The 19,528-nt window shown below is 37.8% G+C and overlaps 1 protein-coding gene across 1 annotated transcript in view; it reads left to right on the forward strand.

The window, feature by feature from the left end:
* The first annotated feature begins 478 nt into the window (after nucleotides 1-478).
* LOC110101397 (DNA-directed RNA polymerase III subunit rpc3) overlaps nucleotides 479-19,528 on the forward strand; it is a 32,739-nt gene continuing 13,689 nt past the window's right edge. The window contains exons 1-5 of the mRNA XM_020829277.2: nucleotides 479-682; nucleotides 763-907; nucleotides 980-1,098; nucleotides 18,674-18,758; nucleotides 18,911-19,050. Of these exons, the coding sequence (XP_020684936.1) occupies nucleotides 614-682; nucleotides 763-907; nucleotides 980-1,098; nucleotides 18,674-18,758; nucleotides 18,911-19,050 (558 nt within the window). The 5' untranslated portion in view covers nucleotides 479-613. The remainder of the gene's footprint in view (nucleotides 683-762; nucleotides 908-979; nucleotides 1,099-18,673; nucleotides 18,759-18,910; nucleotides 19,051-19,528) is intronic.

Consider the following 19,528-nt stretch of genomic DNA (forward strand, 5'->3'; position numbering starts at 1 on the left):
TACTACATTTTAATTTTCCGCACTTTACATTACTGTGGTTGAAAAATATTTTGTGAAAATCTATTTTACAAACAACCGCATACTTCAGAATAATTGAGTAAAATTTCTTAAAATAATTTTCTAAAATCTAAGATATTTTTTAAATTACCAAGTCACCCCCTCTTGATTAGCTGTGGGACAGTTCTATTAGGTCTAATAACCTACTCGAACTTTCAACATATGTAATTAAATTAGTAGTATTTCTAAAAATCTTAAGAAATAGAAAAAAAAAATTATAAAAATATTTTGATAAAAAAAATCATAATATATATTAATGTTTTTGGATCTATTTTCAATTGAGTACAATATATAATTAGTTTATATTGAATAATTTTAACATAGATTTCAAGATAATTAAGGCCATTTTAATTTTATATTCTATCATAAATATGACTAATAAAATTTTTTTTTACCGGAACCTATACCATGATTTGGGGTTTTCTTTTGAGCCGAATATCAACGGTCCGCCAATTTCTTCTTCCTCACTGCGGAGCCAGGGCCAGATTCTGCCCGCCCGTTCTCGAGCTGTAGAGACCGCTGCGCTTGCTTTCTTATTGTTCTTATTGTACCGGAAATGGTGGGGCAGCAGGGCGTCAGGTATACAATCAGCCTTATTGCCACCCACTTCGGCGACGTTGTCGCTGTAAGCCCTCTGTCCCCTGACTCGTACTCCTTTGTTTATTTGCTTCATCACGATGCCCTAACCCTAGAAAATCGTAGAAGGTTTGCGAATGCCTCATTCGCCGTGGCTCCCTCAGTTTCATGGAGGTTGTTCGCTTCACCGAGCTCCACAAAGGACAGGTGAAGGACTGTCTTCTTGTTCTTATCCAGCACAACTGTGTCCAGGCCTTTTCGATCCCCAAAACAGGTCTCTCAATACCCCAACACCCGCCCTGCCTCGAAGTTATTGTGTGAATCACTCTCTTAAAACTTATTGCAGTTGGGATGGGCGGCGCCACTAAGCCCGTCACACTTTACATGGCCATCTTTGACAACATCATCCACCGAATGCGATTCTCCAAGTTCTTGCAAATAGTTAAGGAGCACCTCGGTAACCAGGTTAATCAAGCGTTATTTATTCTCATATTAGTTTGATTTATTCATCGTACTCGTACGTTTTTATCCAACACTAGATAGTTTGTTGAAGAGATAATTTTGAACTCTTGAGTTGAATTAACTTGGTCCGTGTTAAAATAACTTTCCACAAAAAAGATTGCCATAAGATTATATAGAACTGCCTAGGAATAAATTGTTCATTAGTAAGAAGATTTGATGATGAAGTATTGAACTATAGAATGTTTATTAAGGAAAAGAAACATACATTTAAAGAACTAGGAAACGAGTACAATTGAGATGTATGGTAACTACACTAGTCTAAAATTTTTGTGAAGATACTAGCTAAGGAAGTCAAAGCTACATCTATGAGTTGCATCGTAGGCTGGGACTAAGGATGTATAAAAGGATATATAAAAGAGTTAAAATAAGAGAAGTTTTAGATATTTTCTATCAAGTTAGTTGTATTAAGAGTAAAGATACCAAGATCTTACTTACAGATGAAGACATCACTTAAAATGAATTCATAGCTTGAAAAATAATTAGAAGATAGCTAAAATTAAAAATTCCATTAGAAGAGCTAATGAAGATAATTGAAAAAAAGGTTAAAGCTTTGAAGAAGATGCATATAGGTGAAGCTGTAGGTCAAATGATGACTTCATCACCCAATCACAATTCTCACACCATATCTATTACTACTAAAATTGCACTACATGTATTCAGTTTTAGATCTACTCAAGCAAAAACCTTTATACTCTAATGTTGACCTCCATATTTCAAGATTTCATTCAACCCCCTCCCTGGTCTTATCAACAAAAAGCATACACTAAGGTACATCCTCTTGCAAATTTCTAGTAAAAACATCCATAAGTAAATTAAAAAGTTATGGGCTTAAAGCTGATCCTTGATGTAATTGAATTGAAATAAGAAACTAATTGGTCAAACCACCCCGTGTTTGAACACAAGTAATACCCCTGCATACATATCCTTGATGACTTGAATATAAACATTATTAACTTCTTTATTTTCTAGAACCCTCTAGAGCACTCCTATTAAAACTTTATCATATGTTTTTTTTTTCTAAATCAATAAATATCAAATGTAGATCCTTCTTATTCTCTCTCTGCTTCTCTATCAAATCTCTTAAATGTATAGTTTTCATGGTAGACCTACTTGATATAAATCCAAATTAATTTTAAGAAACATTAGTTTTACGTCGTAACATATGCTCAATAACTCTCTACCATAGTTTTAATGTATGACACGTTAACTTAATTCCTCTATAATTCACACATTTTTGTGCATCGCCTTTATACTTAAAAATAGGAACCAACATACTCCACTCATTTGACATCTTTTTAGTCTTTAAAATAATATTAAAAAAATTTATAAGCTAAGAAATTCTTTCATCTCCTAAGCATTTTCACATTTCTATCGGAATATCATTAGGTCCAGTAGCTTTTCTACACTTCATTTTTTTTAAAACCTTTTTAACTTCGGTTTTACTAATACAAAGATAAAAATAAAAATATCTTTTTTTCATTTAGGGTACTAAGGTCACTAAAGTAATCTTATTCTCACAATTATCATTAAAATGCTTATCAAAATAGCTCATTCACCTAGGTTGAATATTTTCTTCTAATAAAAATACTATTTGATCTTTATCCTTAATACATTTCACTCGAATTGAATCCTTCTCATATCTCTTTGCTTGGTTGACTTATATGTGCATATTTTGTCCTCCTTAATATCTAATATATTATATAAATCATTACAAACTAAATTCTTTGCATCACATATTATTTTCTTAAACTCCTTACAGGCCCCTTCATATTTTTTCAATTTTTTTGGGCTTTTACGTCTAAATCAATTTTTATAATAAAACTTCTTATTTTTTATCTTTTCTTTTATATCTTGATTCCACCATTAATTATTTTTACTATTAGGGGTTTCTCCTTTAATACTTTAAGTATATATTTTGCAACATTTTTTAATATCAATAATTTTTTTTTTCACTGAACATTAACTTTCTCATGTGTAGTTAAAATATTAAGATTTTTAACCTTATTTTTAAAAATATTTTTGTTAGTATTTTTTAAATGTCATCATCTAATCATAAAACAATATTTTACTTAATTTTTTGTATTCCGTTATTTTATCTTAAAGTTCAAAACTAATAAGCAATATTGGGTTCATAAACTTTTACTCGAAATAATTTTGTAATCTTTACAATCTAAACAATATATTTTCTTATAAGAAAAAAATCAATTTAAGTTTTATTATATCTATTCTTATAAATGATCTCTTTTCTTAAATAATGTATTAACAATTATAAAATCATAAATTAGAACAAAATCTAATATGGTCCTACTAGCTTCATTAATCGCTCCAAATTTATAGCCACTATGAATGCTTTTAAATCTTCTATCACTCTACCAATAGGTCAATTTAAATGTAGTCCAATAAACACCCTTTCTTTAAGAGGAATTCTTTGTATTAATTCTTCTAAATAATTTCAAGATTTTAATTTTCAACACATCCAAATCTACTGTAAGAGCATAAGTTCTTATTATATTAATTTTAGAGAACAAGCTTCAAAATTATAATTCTATACTATATTAATTTTATTAATTTCTACAACATTATATTTTAAACTCTTCTATATAATTATACATTTACCGTTTCTTGTATAAGTGTATAACTTCTACGTGAATACCATAATTTAAATCCCAAATTATAAATTATTCTTCACTAAAGCAGCTTCATCTGTATTATCAACTCTGATAGAGGATTGATTCAAAACATAATTTTCCATATCAACCTCCTTAATATGATGAGGACATTCGGCCATGGAGAGTTTACCAGAGACAGAGCAGACGATCTACGGCCACGATCGCACTGTTTTATTTTTAAGTTATTATATGTATTTGATTTATTATCACAGTTTTTCCTTTTTATTAATAATAGTTATTTGTAACCTCTAGGATATTAGTGTCTTTTATTTCTTCATTGTAAACATTAGCTATTTATAGCCTCTTCCTCTTTGGAGAGGGTAATGATGAATATTATTAAGAAAGTTATGCACTTTGTATTTTTGAGAACTTAAGAGCTCTTGTGAGAATTCTTGGAGAACTTGAAGTCCCTAGGTGAGGGCAACGCATCACCCACCAACCGCAGGAAGCGTCCGGGTTCGTGATTCCTCTCTTCTCCCTAAACCCTAAGATCTCCTTCCCCTCCATAGCTGCCACCGATTCTCCCTCAACTCCTCCAAAGCCGCCGGCCACCTCCTCTCTTCCCTCAACCTAACTGCCAGGCCCCAAGCTCAAACCCTAACCCTACTCCTAACCACTACCCAAACCCAAACCCTAGTTCTTGCCGCCGACCACCCTTAACCCTACTCTTAAGCCGCCGGCCCCAATCAATCCCTCTTCCTTTGCCTCTGAATTTCGATTCGCTCTTTAGTGCTTTCCTTATTGGATGCAAATCACAATAGGAAAGTATTAAAATCTGATTTCCTTCATTTGAAATTTCTTTCGTAATCTACATTGTTTTATTTTTAAAAAGTTACTTAAATCAATCATATTTGAATTTTAAATAGGATTTGATTTAAATCAATTATTCCTCATTTAAGGTTTTAAATAAGGCAAGCTTTAAATCACCACCCCAACCCCCACTTGCACCCAAGCATAAAGCGGGGCACCTCCCTACCTCTCTCTCTCCAACATTAATTCCCTTTCCCCTTTGGAACCCTAATGATGTGGACATCAGATCATGAAAGGTCTTTCAGAGACGTGGCCGACGATCGAGGATCACAATCGCACCGATCTACTTTTGAGTCGTCATATGTATTTGTTTTATTTATTTTCTTTATGTATTTGTTTTAGTAGCTTTTCCCGTTTTGCCTTTAAGGGCTTTGTCGCATGTACGCCATAGGGGTAATGTCATCTTTTATTTTCTTTTTATTGTAGGAGGCTATATATAAGCCCATATGTTTCTTTTGAGATTAATGAATGTATTATAACAATTTCTACATATTGAGTTATTGTGAGAGCTTGAGAGTCTTTGGAGAAGAAATATTTAGGAGAGTGTAATCGGATCACCCACCAACCTTGGAAGGGTCCGGGTTTGTGGTTATTTTCTTCCTATTTTTTCCTTCTCTTCTTCCCCTCTTATCCTAGCTGCCGGCCACCCTAAACCATGATACATGCCACCGGCACCACCAAACCACCACTTCTACATTCCCCACCTCCTTATTTCGGGCAGCCCCTACATCCCCTACCTCCATAACTGTCGACCTTAGCAAGCCAAGCCCTAGCCGCCACCCTCCAAACCCTAATTCCCTTCCCTCCACATCTCACACCTCATCAATAGTTTCCTTTTGCATAGCTCCCACTTTGGAGAGCCTTAATTTCAAATTTTCAATCAATCTTGAAATTTGAAATGTTTCCTAAAATAGAAATCTATTTTAGGAAAGTCCCATAAATTAAGCCCAAATCAAATTCAAATTGAATTGGATTTAATTTCTCTTTCCCAATTAAAGGGTCTTGATTTGGTAAGCCATAACTCCTCTCCAAGCCCCCCAAAATCATACATGCCGCCGATCCCATGCATGCCCCATACTTGAATACTTTCCAACATCAAGTATTTCTCTTTGGGAAAAATTCAAAATTTTCCCTCTCTCCTACCCTCTCCCTTCCTCTCTCCAAATCCCCAATAAATCCTTCCCAAATTAAGGGATTAATTAGGGGAAATATTTATTAATTCTCTCCATTATTTATTTGAAATTCAAATTTCAAATACCCCATCTTTACTTGGCCAAATCAGAAATCTAATTTCAGATTTCTCTCTTTGGAAGAAGCTGCTTTCCCCAGCATTGGTCGGCCATCACCTTCCCATCCTCTCCTTGCTCCCGAAGTCATCCTAACCCTTAGCACTAGGGTTGTCACATTGCTGTCCAAAATTTCTGGATAGTGTCAGGAAGTTGTCCCGCTACTTGGAGATCACGTTGTGCTGCCCAAAAGATTCAGGTTGCTGCCCAAATACGCTAGCCGAGATTAGTTTACTGTCCCCCATCCCGAGATCATCAAATTGCTGTCCTAGGGCAGCTATGAGTTGTGAATTGCTGTCTACTACCTTTCAAGCACCCAAACGTCTGCACCAGAGCGTCGTATTGTTTCTCATTTGGGTAAGCTCTTCCTCCAACTTGGCTATCTTCCCAATCACTTTTCAATTGTGGTTTTAGTTTGATTCACAATGATCGTGATAATTTTCTCCGCTAAAAGCCTAGTGAATTAGAGAGTTACGTGAGGGATCCTTGCATAGCGACTAATCTTATTGTTAGCATAGGGATTTTATTGAAAACCTTTAATGTTTGCAGCGTTTGATTAATTTACTATTTTAGGATCTTAACTCCTACGCATATGATTTGGCCTAAGTTTGTTTTATCGCGTTATGGTTTTGTCTTACCGTTTAAAATCGATAAAAGTTTTTCTTATTATTGTTATCTAAATTTTTTATGTGCAAATTTCATATTTCAATCATTTTTGCATTTATGTCATCCATCATTTGGTATCAAAGCATGATTTGCTCAAGTTGCATGATGTGATTTTTTGGAAATGTAAACCTGCGGGTTTCATTGGAAAAGCTTGCGAGCTTTGTCCACTTCTTCTTCTCAGCCATAAACAACTCCTATTTATAGGCACAAAAGAAGGAATACAAACAGCCAGTAAAACTTAATTAAAATAGGAAGATAGAAGGCCAAAAGACACCTAAAAACTGCAGTAAAAACTGCACAAAAATCAGCAATGTCTCTTGGAATTCCTCCCAAAACAGCCACCAAATTAGTCCTAAAAACTGTCCAAAAACAACCCCAAAATCTCTTCAAATAGCAGCCCAACATTGCACAGGAAACAGGACATTAAATCCACGGGAAGAGCCCCCTGGCTGCTTCGGGAAAACAACCCAGCTAGGGACCCGAAAACAGCATAGGAAAAAAGGGGTTAAGGCACGGGAAAACAAGAGCTAGCCGCAGGAAACCAAGAGCCAAGACGCGGGAACCCAACAACCATTCACGGGAACTAAAGGGTCAAGCCACGGGAACCAAGGAGCCATCCATGGGAACCAAAGGGACAACACATGGGGGAATAAACATCAATTTATGAGCTAAAAAAGGTTTTCTACTAGACATCAATGAGCTGAATCTAGTAGAGGACCCAAAATTCACCAAAATAAAATCTAACTTGCTTTGAAAGAAATATAGGGAGCCTATACCCCTCGCTCGCACAAAAGAGATGATCCACCTGAACACCCGCTAACACACGAAAGTTGAAGAATGGACTAAAGATGAGGAAGAACAAACTCTTACATTTTAAATCTAAGATCGACTTAGAAATTAAAAACATAAAATTACAACGACTTACAAAATCGACTCGAAATTAAAGGACACTCTAAAGTTGCTTCACTTAGAGAAGAAGGATACAGATGAAGTGGCACTTACGGAGAGACGAAAGAGGTTAGAAGCCAAGACGAAAGCTTGGAAAGAGCTCGCAAGATTTCCGGAGGGGATGAGAAGTGGACAAAGCTCGCATGCTTTTTCAATGAAACCCGCAGGTTTACATTTTCAAAAATCACATTACATAACATATCTAAAACAGCCACAAACAACTATTTATAGGCACAAAAGAAGGAATACAAACAGCCACTAAAACATAATTAAAAGCTAATTAATATAGGAAGATAGAAGGCCAAAAGACACCTAAAAACTGTAGTAAAAAACTGCACAGAAATCAGCAAAAGTCTCTTGGAATTCCTCCCAAAACAGCCACCAAATCAGTCCCAAAAATTGTCCAAATTCTATCCAAAAACAGCCCCAAAATCTCTTCAAACAGCAGCCCAACATTGCACAGGAAACAGGGCATTAAATCCATGGGAAGAGCCCCCTGACTGCTTCGTGAAAATAGCCCAGCTAGGGACCTGAAAACAGCACAGAAAATAAGGGGTTAAGGCACGAGAAAATAAGAGCCAGCTGCAGGAAACCAAGAGCCAAGACGCGGGAACCCAGCAGTCATTCACGGGAACCAAAGGGTCAAGCCACGGGAACCAAGGAGCCATCCACGGGAACCAAAGGGACAACACATGGGGGAATAGCATCAATTTATGAGCTAAAAAAGGTTCTCTACTAGACATTAATGAGCTGAATCTAGTAGAGGACCCAAAATTCACCAAAATAAAATCTAACTTATTTTGACCCTCCTTTTTATGCATCAGATACTCCCCTTCTTGAAAAACTCATCTCTCGATGAGTTAGCTTTGTTATGAAGGCATTGCACCAAGAGACACCAAGACTCAACATGACTCAAAACAAAACTAACATGACATCGAGACACACATGACTCGCAAGATTTTTCCTGACAAACTGACTCATAAATAAGACTTGACTTGACTTACAAGACTGACACAACTTGATTTTTGGACATGAGTTGACTCACAATTTGATTTTTGACTTCTCCAGCTCATTAATGTCAAGTGTAATGTTAGCTCATTATGAGCTGGTTTTTAGTTCATTTATGGAGCTAAAAATTAGCTCATTATTTATTTAATCTTGTCTATTCTCCTTCCCCCCTTTGTCTATTCGTTTCTCGTGCTTAGCTCTTGGGTTCCCGTGCCATGGCTCCTTGGTTCTCACGGTGGCTATTGGTTTTCCGAGCTTGGGGGGTTTTCCCGTGGCTTTGGCGCCTTGGTTTCATGCGGCCTCCTTGGCTCCCGCGGTTGCTCCTTCGGTTCTTGGCTGGGCTATTTCCCGTGAATGAATGGGGGATTTTCCGTGGCTTTGGTGCTTCGTTTCCGGGAAGTGACTGTTGGCTTTTCATATTCTCTATTTAAATTAGCTTAAATTTATGTTATGTGGCTGTTTGTATTCCCCCTTTCATACCTATAAATATGAGGGGTTATGTAATGTTTTAGTTATGTTATGTGATGTGATTTTTGGAAATGTAAACCTGCGGGTTTCATAGAAAAGCTTGCGAGCTTTGTCCACTTCTTCTTCTCATCCCCTTCGGAAATCTTGCAAGCTCTTTCCAACCTTCGTCTTGGCTTCTAACCTCTTTCGTCTATCTGCAAGTGGCACTCCACCTGTATCTCTCTTCTCAAGTGAAGCAATTTTAGGGTGTCTTCTTTGAGTCAAGTTTGTTTGAGTCAAAGTTTGTAAGTCTTTTATTTTTATAATATTAAAGTTTGTTTTAAGCATTTTATGTCTTTATTTTGTATCTAGAAAGGTTGTTTTTTTTGTGATAAAAAAATATAGGGTCCCCTATATTTTTTGCTCCCATCATTTGGTATCAAAGCAAGTTAGGGAGTACTAGGGTTTGGTTGTCAAATTGAGTTGTTAAGTCTGAGTCTGTCAAGTTTTGTTTGTCAAGTCAAGTCTTATCGTGTAAGTCTTGTTGTGAGAGTTGTGTGAGTCTTGTTGTGTCAGTCTTGTAAGTCAAGTCAATTAAGTCTTATTTGTGAGTCAGTTTGTCAGGAAAAATCTTGCGAGTCGTGTGTGTCTTGTTGTCATGTTAGTTTTGTTTTGAGTCATGTTGAGTCTTGGTGTCTCTTGGTGCAATGCCTTTAGAATAAAGCTAACTCATCGAGAGATGAGTATTACAAGAAGGGGAGAATCTGATGTAGACAATGGGGGGGGGGGTCAAATCAAACCCAAAAAATTTTATTTTTGACTTCTTCAGCTCATTAATGTCAAGTGGAAGGTTAGCTCATTATGAGCTGGTTTTTAGTTCATTTATGGAGCTAAAAATTAGCTCATTATTTATTTAATCTTGTCTATTCTCCTTCCCCCCTTTGTCTATTTGTTTCTCGTGCATAGCTCTTGAGTTCCCGTGCCATGGCTCCTTGGTTCTCACGGTGGCTGTTCGTTTTCCGAGCTTGGGGGGTTTTCCCGTGGCTTTGGCTCCTTGGTTCCGTGCGGCCTCCTTGTCTCCCACGGTTGCTCCTTCGGTTCCTGGCTGGGCTGTTTCCCGTGAATGAATGGGGGCTTTTCTGTGGCTTTGGTGCTTCGTTTCTGGGAAGTGACTGTTGGCTTTTCATATTCTCTATTTAAATAAGCTTAAATTTATGTTATGTGGCTGTTTGTATTCCCCCTTTTATGCCTATAAATATGAGGGGTTATGTAATATTTGGTTATGTTATGTGATGTGATTTTTGGAAATGTAAACCTGCGGGTTTCATGGAAAAGCTTGCGAGCTTTGTCCACTTCTTCTTCTCATCCCCTCCGGAAATCTTGCGAGCTCTTTCCAACCTTCGTCTTGGCTTCTAACCTATTTCGTCTCTCCGCAAGTGCCACTCCACCTGTATCCCTCTTCTCAAGTGAAGCAATTTTAGGGTGTCTTGTTTGAGTCAAGTTTGTTTGAGTCAAAGTTTGTAAGTCTTTCATTTTTATAATATTAAAGTTTGTTTTAAACATTTTATGTCTTTATTTTGTATCTAGAAAGATTGTTCTTTTATGTGATAAAAAAATATAGGGTCCCCTATATTTTTTGCTCGCATCATTTGAGCAAACCTTCCACTTGACATTAATGAGCTGGAGAAGTCAAAAATCAAATTTTTGGGTTTGATTTGACCCCCCCCCCATTGTCTACATCATTGCATGTACTAGGATCATCTTAGAGTTCTAACTAGCCTTCTATAAGTTTTATTAGTTGTTTAACATTGCATCCCTTTTAAACAACACATTGTTTGTTTGCTGTCCATTCAATTTTTGCATCATATCGCAAGTCCTAAGTGTGTTTCCCATTAGTATAAGTGCTGTCCTTTACGTTCCATCACCCTTAGTATCTTGTAGCGTATTCTAATGGACCCGGAACAATTTGGCAGGACTTTAGACTTGTTGGTAGGTCAAATGAACACAATTAGCCAACAACTCAAGGAAAATCAGGCTGACATCGCTGAACTCCGTAGAACTACCACTGACCGATTTGATAATTTAAATCAAGGTAGGAACCACAATACTCCTTTCACTCCGTCTAGACCTCCTTCCATGTACGGGGATGATCCTTTTTCGGATGAGGGACCACCTCGTGCCCCTTATAGAGCTCCCCAGTACGGACATACCCTTAACCACGATCCTGACATACCCCTGATGAAGAACATTAAGGTCGATGCTTCAACTTTTAATGGGACTCTCGATCCCTAACTTTTTCTGGACTGGATCAAAGGTATGTATAACTTCTTTAAGTGGTATAATATTTTCAAAGCTAGGAAGGTTACTTTTGTCGAGATGAAACTCACTGACAGGGCTAGTCAATTTTGGTCAAACTTAGAAAGCCTTAGAGAAGCCCGTAATGAGCATCCCATCATTGATTGGCCATCAATGAAGCGTGAGCTCAAGCAGAAGTACTTGCATCTCTCGTACCTCCCCAGGCTCTTGGATAGGTGGAATAGACTCAGGGCAACAAACCTGTCAAGGATTACATTGCATCTTTTGATGACTATCTAATTCGTTGCAAAGGGGAGACCTCCAGTACTACTTCCGCACAAGTTCTGTCCATGTTTCGTATTGGATTGCGAGAGGATCTTCGCAATGAACTGTTTACCCGGAACATCACTACCCTTGAAAATGCCTACAGTTTAGTGTTAGACCTGGGGAAAACCTGTTCCCAACACCCGAGTCGACACCACGACTCTGGGCCTTCCTATAGACCTTACGGTAGTTCCACTCCTCACACCTCCACTGCCCATCCGATCCCAAGGAGCACTACCCGACCCTCGTCTGGTTCCCCAACCCCGTCCTGATGTTAGAAGTAAGCCTCTCACTACGGATATCCCTTGGTCCAACCTCGAGACCTAGTGCTTTAGATGCCAGGGGTATGGACATATCACTTCTTAGTGCTCTATTCCCTACAAAGTCATGATTATTAAAGAGATTACTGAAGAAGAATTCGATCCCGAAGTTGACTAGATTCACCAAGTGGAAGATGATGGTGAATTCTTTGAGGAGGATGAAGACACTGGTGTCATCCAGTACATTCAGAAAGTTGACACTTCTCCCACCTGCGTGGTGAGATGTGCATTGTCACAACCCGTTGTCACCAACGACTGGCGTAGGACTACGATCTTTCACACCGACACCTAAATCAAGGATAAAAACTATAAATTCATCATGGATAGTGGCAGCTGCATCAATGCTGTCTCCTCCAAAATGGTGTCTAAGCTTGGCCTGTCTGCTGTTCCTCACCCCAACCCTATAAGGTAGCTTCGGTCAACACCACAGCCTTGGAGGTAAAGGAATGAAGCTTCATACCTATCTCCTTCGCTGACTATAAGAAGAATGTTTTGTGTGATGTGTTGATTATGAATGTTGGATAAATCCTTTTAGGGCGTCCCTGGTTATTTGACAATGATGTCCACATCTATGTCTATTCAAACACATGCGTGTTTGAATATGAGGGAAAAAAGATCAAGCTTTTGCCATCACAGTCTCGAGTTAATGGATGATCCTAAATCCAACACTATCAATTCCAAGAAGGGACTGAACCTGATAACCGCCATGGTTCTGGATTCTGAGGTAGCCGAAAGCGCACCCCTGTACGCCTTAGTCAATCGTAAGACTTCCACTGAGTCTGACGAACCAATCCCTCAGGAGGTTCAACCCATACTTAGTAAGCTTGTTGATGTCTTCCCTGATAATCTTCCCGATTAATTACCTCAGCTTAAAGACATCCAATATGCTTTAGATCTTGTCCCTGGAGCATCCCTATCCAAACTCCCCATAGTCGAATTCGCCTACCATAATTCTGTGAACCGTACTACTGGTTTAAGTCCCGTTGAAACTGTTTATGGGTTCGAACCTAGACCGTCGATAGATCTCATACAATGTGTTCTAGGTATAGGATTTCTGAGTGTGCATTCACATTTGCATTGCATTTGCATGACTTACATAAGGAAATTGCACGCCAAATTGTAGAAAGCAGTAATAAGTATAAACTTAATGCTGATTCTAAAGGATATTTTAAAACTTTTGTGGTTGATAATTCAGTGATGGTGCAGATTCGTCCGGAATGGTTCCCACAAGGAACTGTTAGGAAATTACATGCTAGAAGTGCATGACTGTTTAAAATAGTAAAGAGAATCAATGATGATGCTTACATGGTGGGTCTGCCTGCAGAGTTCAACATTAATCCCTATCTTAACATAGAAGATTTAGTAACTTATGAGGGTTCAAAGTTTAACCCACCAAAGCCACTTCAAATAGAGCCTTGTGTGACCCTACCCTGTCAGAACCCAAGCTTACCTACTTCCCTAAATATTCTCAAAATATCTATAGCGGAGAAGGTTGACATGACTTTAAGTGATGACATTATTTCCACAAAAGAGGGTAGACGAAGAAGGTATCTGATAAGGTTGAAAGGTAAACCAAATTCAGAAGATACGTGGCTAGAGCGCGAGGAGTTTCAGCAAATTGACCCAGATGCACTAGAGTTTTATAAGAGCCTCTTGGGACACGTACTCGACAGAGTCGAGCTTTTTGCCATCCCGAGAGAATGATGCGGACATCAGATCATGAAAGGTCTTTTAGAGACGTAGCCGACAATCGACGGCCATGATCGCGCCGATCTACTTTTGAGTCATCATACGTATTTGTTTTATTTATTTACTTTATGTATTTGTTTTAGTAGCTTTTCCCGTTTTGCCTTTACTTGAGGGCTTTGTCATATGTATGCCCTAGGGGTAATATCGTCTTTTATTTCCCTTTAATTGTAGGAGGTTATATATACGCTCCATATATTTCTTTTGAGATTAACGAATGAATTATAAAAATTTATGCATATTGAGTTCTTGTGAGAGCTTGAGGCTCTTTGGAGAAGAAATCCCTAGGAGAGAGTAATCGGATCACCCACCAACCTTGGAAGCGTCCGGGTTCGTGATTATTTTCTTCCTATCTTTTCCTTCTCTTATTCCCCTCTTATCCTAGCCGCCGGCCACCCTAAACCACCATACATGCCGCCGGCCACCCTAAGCCCTCCACCACCAAACCACCACTCCTACATTCCCCACCTCCTTATTTCGGCCAGCCCCTCATCCCCTACCTCTATAATCACTGACCTTAGCAAGCCAAGCCCTAGCCGACACCCTCCAAACCCTAATTCCCTTCCCTCCACATCTCACACCTCATCAATACTTCCTTTTGCATAGCTCCCACTTTGGAGAGCCTTAATTTCAAATTTTCAATCTATCTTGAATTTGAAATATTTCCTAAAATAGAAATCTATTTTAGGAAAGTCCCATAAATTAACCCCAAATCAAATTCAAATTGAGTTGGATTTAATTTCTCTTTCTCAATTAAAGGGTCTTGATTTGGTAAGCCATAACTCCTCCCCAAGCCCCCCAAAACCATACATGCCGCCGGCCCCATGCATGCCACCTACTTGAATACTTTCCAAGCATCAAGTCTCTCTCTTTGGGAAAACTTCAAAGTTTTTTCCCTCTCCTACCCACCTCCTTCCTCTCTTCAAATCCCCAATAAATCCTTTCCAAATTAAGGGATTAATTAGGGGAAATATTTTATTAATTCCCTTCATTATTTATTTGAAATTCAAATTTCATATACCCCATCTTTACTTGGCCAAATTAGAAATCTAATTTCAGATTTCTCTCTTTCATTGTCTGGCCATCACCTTCCCATCCCCTCCTTGCTCCCAAAGTCATCCCAAACCCTAGCACTAGGGTTGTCTCATTGCTGTCCAGAATTTATGGACAGTGTTGGGAAGTTTCCCGCTACTCAGAGATCACTGTGTGCTGCCCATAAGATTCAGGGTGCTGCCCAAAAATGCCAGCCGAGATTAGTTTGTTGTTCCGCATCCCGAGATCATCAAATTGCTATCCTAGGGCAGCTAGGAGTTGTGAACTGCTGTCTTACTACCTTTCAAACACCCAAACGTCTGCACCAGAGCATCGTATTGCTTCTGCTTTGGGTAAACTCTTCCTCCAACTCGGCTATCTTCTCAGTCACTTTTCAATTGTGGTTTTAGTTTGATTTACAACGATCATGATAATTTTCTCCGTTAAAAGCCTAGTGAATTATAGAGTTACGTGAGGGATCTTTGCATAGTGACTAATCTTATTATTAGCATAGGAATTTTATTGAAAACCTTCCATGTATGCAACGTTAGATTAATTGACTATTTTAGGATCTTAACTCCTACGCATGTGATTTGGCCTAAGCTTGTTTTATCGCCTTATGGTTTTGTCTTATCGTTTAAAATCGACAAAAGTTTTGCTTATTATTATTCTCTAAATTTAAAACGTGCAAATTTCGTATTCCAATCATCTTTGCATTTATGTCCTGCATCACCTAATTAACTCTCTCATCCGAAAGAGAGCCTTTCCTTTCCCTCTTGTTATTTGAATTTCAAACTCCAAACTTTCAATCCCTCTCAATGGATAACAATTTCCCCTGCCCATGGATGGCTCAAACCCCCTAAAACGACCCTCTCTCCATATTGCTAATTGCTGTCCTTTGCTTCTACAAGACAACCGCTTGGTGTTCTTTTCCCCAAATAGCTTCTACTCCAAGGATTTGACATCCCTAAACTGCTGTCCAGATTTCCTGGATGTTTGAAAGCTGCTGTCCAGAATTTTCTGAGTGTTTTGGCTTGCTGTCCCAATCTCCAGACGAAGCCAGTTTGCTGTCCATCCGTCCGGAACCTATCCAAGTGCTGTTCATAGGTCTTAATGGTGCTAAATTGCTATTCAAGACTTTGAATACAGGTTCGTGTCGCTGCCTTCTCTTCAATTGCACCCCAAATCATCTACACCAAAGCTTCGTATCTTCTTTTTTTGGGTAAACTCTTCCCCTTACCTTATACCTACTTACTCATCCTTGATTGTTGCATCATAAAGGTCATGAAGACTTTCTCCGCAAGCCAAATTTATTAAGAGTTGAGTGAGGGTCTTTCATAGTGACTAATCTAAATGTTAACCTTGGGATTCTATTTGAGAACTTCATGTATTGCAAAGCTTGATTTAAAAAGATTTTTCTTTGTGTTCCTAAACGATTATTGTGTAATTTAGTCTAAAATACGTCACCTCTTTTATTGTTTTGATCTCTGTTTAGTTCGCTAAAGTAAACTAATCATTGTTGCTCTAATCTAAGGCGTTAATTTCAACATCGCATAATTCTCCCTGCATTTAGTTCTACATCATAATACCTTCATAATCTTTATTCATACATTTGGAAAATGGATTTGTTTCCAACATGTTTCCTTTATCAGCAATACCATTATGGATAGTCTTCAATATATTGTTTGATTTATCTTTAAGATTTTTCTGAAATCCTCCTTGTTAAGAATTCCAACCGGAAGCCTTGAATTTATTCCTACCATACTTGACATGAATCCATTGACATATTTGGTAGAATGATCAGCTGAATTATTATGTGACATATCTTTAGGAATTGCAACTTCAGCACCTTCTGCATCATTTTTGGCATTTTCAACATCATTCGAAACTTTCCCATTATCTGACTTGATTTTCAAACAATTGTTCTGATTGTGCCCAATTCTACCACACTTAAAGCAAAAAGAAGATATATTTTCATATTCAATTATCTGGAAAAACCGTGCAGAGAGGCCTTCTACCCAAACACCCAAAGGTAGCTGATACTCCAGCATATTCCCTCTTTCCCCATTGAAACATGTTACCTTCTAACAATAATGGAGTACCAACCTTTGATGCTATTCTAGTAACATTTATTTCATCCCAACATTGCAATGGGAGATGGGGCATTCAAATCCACACAGGTTAAAACATTCCCTTTATACATAAAGGTGTGAATTTTGGCGACCATTTCTCCATCCCTATAATGTGCCCGCCTACAGACCAGATCCTCCACTAAATACTTCTTCCAAAGCTTGTACAGGTTCAAAGGAGCATAGAACCCAATCTAAACCAAGAACAGTTAGATGGAAACATCCAAATTGATTCCACTGACATCTTAATTCAGTGCTAATCAACGGAAAAGGAATATTTTGACCAAGAACTTTCACTACCAAAGTATTCTTCAATCTATGAGTATTAGCCCACTCATTCTCCGCCTGAAGTTTAACTGCTATCCCGTCATCAATTATCAACGAATCAAACATAGGATTAACAACTTTAATATGAGGATGTTTAACCCAGGCTTTTGGTAACTCTCCCTGTGCCAAAGATACATAAGCAACTGGTCTGTTCTCATTTTTTCCAACAACATTATTATCCTTAATAATTTCTGAGCCCAATTGACAATTATCAGACAAATGATTGTCAGATTTTTGAAAAAAATAAACCATTAGATATTTGAACTTCATCACCTATAACATTTGATTTTTTATCATCCTTCAACCAAGTAGACACATTCAAATTTTCAAACCTATTAACAAAGATCTTCATACACGAAGAATAAGAGGCCTCTGCATCATTAGCACATGTGAAATCCTCCATCTTGCTCTTGACTCCATCAGAAAAACAAGGGCTTCTAAAAACTCCAACCGAAGCAACTTCCTTACCTTTACCATCACAAAATTCATCTTTCTTGACTGATGGAACAGAAACATCCTGATAGGAAACACTTGAAGATCTCAAGTATTTTCTATCAATCTTCGAAAAACAGTGAGTTTTCTCCACAATAATCCACACAAAATCACCAAAACAGTAGATAATTTGTATTATTTGATGAACGGAACACGGAAAATAGCAAGATACACTTGATCCTCAATTCGAGAGGAGGATCGATCTCTCCCAAATCTCTAGACGCCGCTAGAGCCCCAAAGAAAACCGTAATCTAAGAGATCTCAAATTTGAGCCAAATTCAAGATGCCCTAACCCTAGGAAAACTAATTATTTAATGCATACAAATCAAAAGGAATTCCCTAAACAATCCCTACATTCAAATTTCCCTCTTAATTACTCCAAAATTCTTTCCTATTGGCTCCCGCACGGCGTGCGGCTCGCGTGGCATCCTAGCGGGCGAAAAAATTCCTCCTAGGTTGCGTCTGGGTCGATCCCGTGTGGACTGGCTGGACCGGTCCACTGGACCGGTCTAACACATCCTTGATCACCAAAGGAGATTCTCTTACATTCCTTCTCCGATTACCAGGCAAAGAAGAACTTGGAAAAGAAGAATTGATGGAAATCTTTGACAAATTTGGAGCAGAAACATCATTAATCATCAAAGGGCCATTTTGATTCTTGGCACCAGGAACCCTACCAATCTTCAATCTATTAAACCTCCTGACGAACTATTCGAATGACCTGAGATAGGAGTGATTTTGTTAGAGGGAATAATTCTTGTTGAAGATACATTATAAACCTAAAATTGTTGTTTTTTTTTTAAATTTTCTACGTGGGTTCATTATCATATTTGTGATATGGGATTTACTACTTTTGCTAACTTTCATCCAATACATCATTTCATTAGAATGAAGCCCTAGTTGTGAAGGAAAATAAGTGTAAGGAAAAGCAGTCGTGCCTATCTTCTGAGTTTGTATAATTCCCACCCGGTTTTCTTCCACCATTTTTTATTTGGTAAATCTGTGACAATGTATTGCAGTGTGCAGAACTTCTAGAGGGGTTTCTTCAGCATGGCAGGCTGACTTTTGAGTTGCTTTACGACCGAGCATCAGGCCTAAGTGGAGGTGTGAATTGTCAATGAATATCACTTTCATAATTTTAATGCAATCCTGGTTATTTCATTCAAATTGTCAAATTGATTTGATTCTCAACTCTTGAGTTACAAGTACCATGCATGATAAATCTTGCTTGTTTTGTCTTTAATATTTTTATTCAGGCAAAGCAAAAAGAGATGACGTGCTTGCTACATTCAATAAGCTTGTACATGCACATTACCTGGAGCGTTGCCCCAAGGGTGATCCCTTCCTTGAGACGGATGCCAATGATGAGGTTTCATTTGTAAGAAAGCGCACTAGGGTAAGTATTGATTGACAATTTATTTAATTCGTTAAAGTTACATCCTCAGCCCTCATCATCATCGTCACTGTAACATGAATGACCAACAAATGGTGTTTTTTGCACTAGCACGCAAAGCGAAATATTTGATGGAATATATGGTTACGGATCAAAAGTCATACAAATAATTGGGAGAAGCAACTGAATTTTTGATATGCCTATTTAAAATTTACAATTTACATGTCACCTTGTTATGCAATCTATTCATCATGCAAGCACTATTCTAAGCGTATATCTGGACTTTACATTCTTGAAATTGCAAATATTGCAAATGATACGTTAAGGATTATAGTATTTATACAATTTATTTATTTATAATTTTTTCTTTATGGAACTGGTCATTCTACAAATGCAAGAATAATACTACATTCATCCACCCTCTTTGTGGGAGCTTCGTGCACTGTGATATGCCTTTTTTTTACTGGGACGATTTTTTTTT

The sequence above is a fragment of the Dendrobium catenatum genome, unplaced genomic scaffold (assembly GCF_001605985.2).
Source record: "Dendrobium catenatum unplaced genomic scaffold, ASM160598v2 fragScaff_scaffold_716, whole genome shotgun sequence".
Classification (NCBI taxonomy): domain Eukaryota; kingdom Viridiplantae; phylum Streptophyta; class Magnoliopsida; order Asparagales; family Orchidaceae; genus Dendrobium; species Dendrobium catenatum.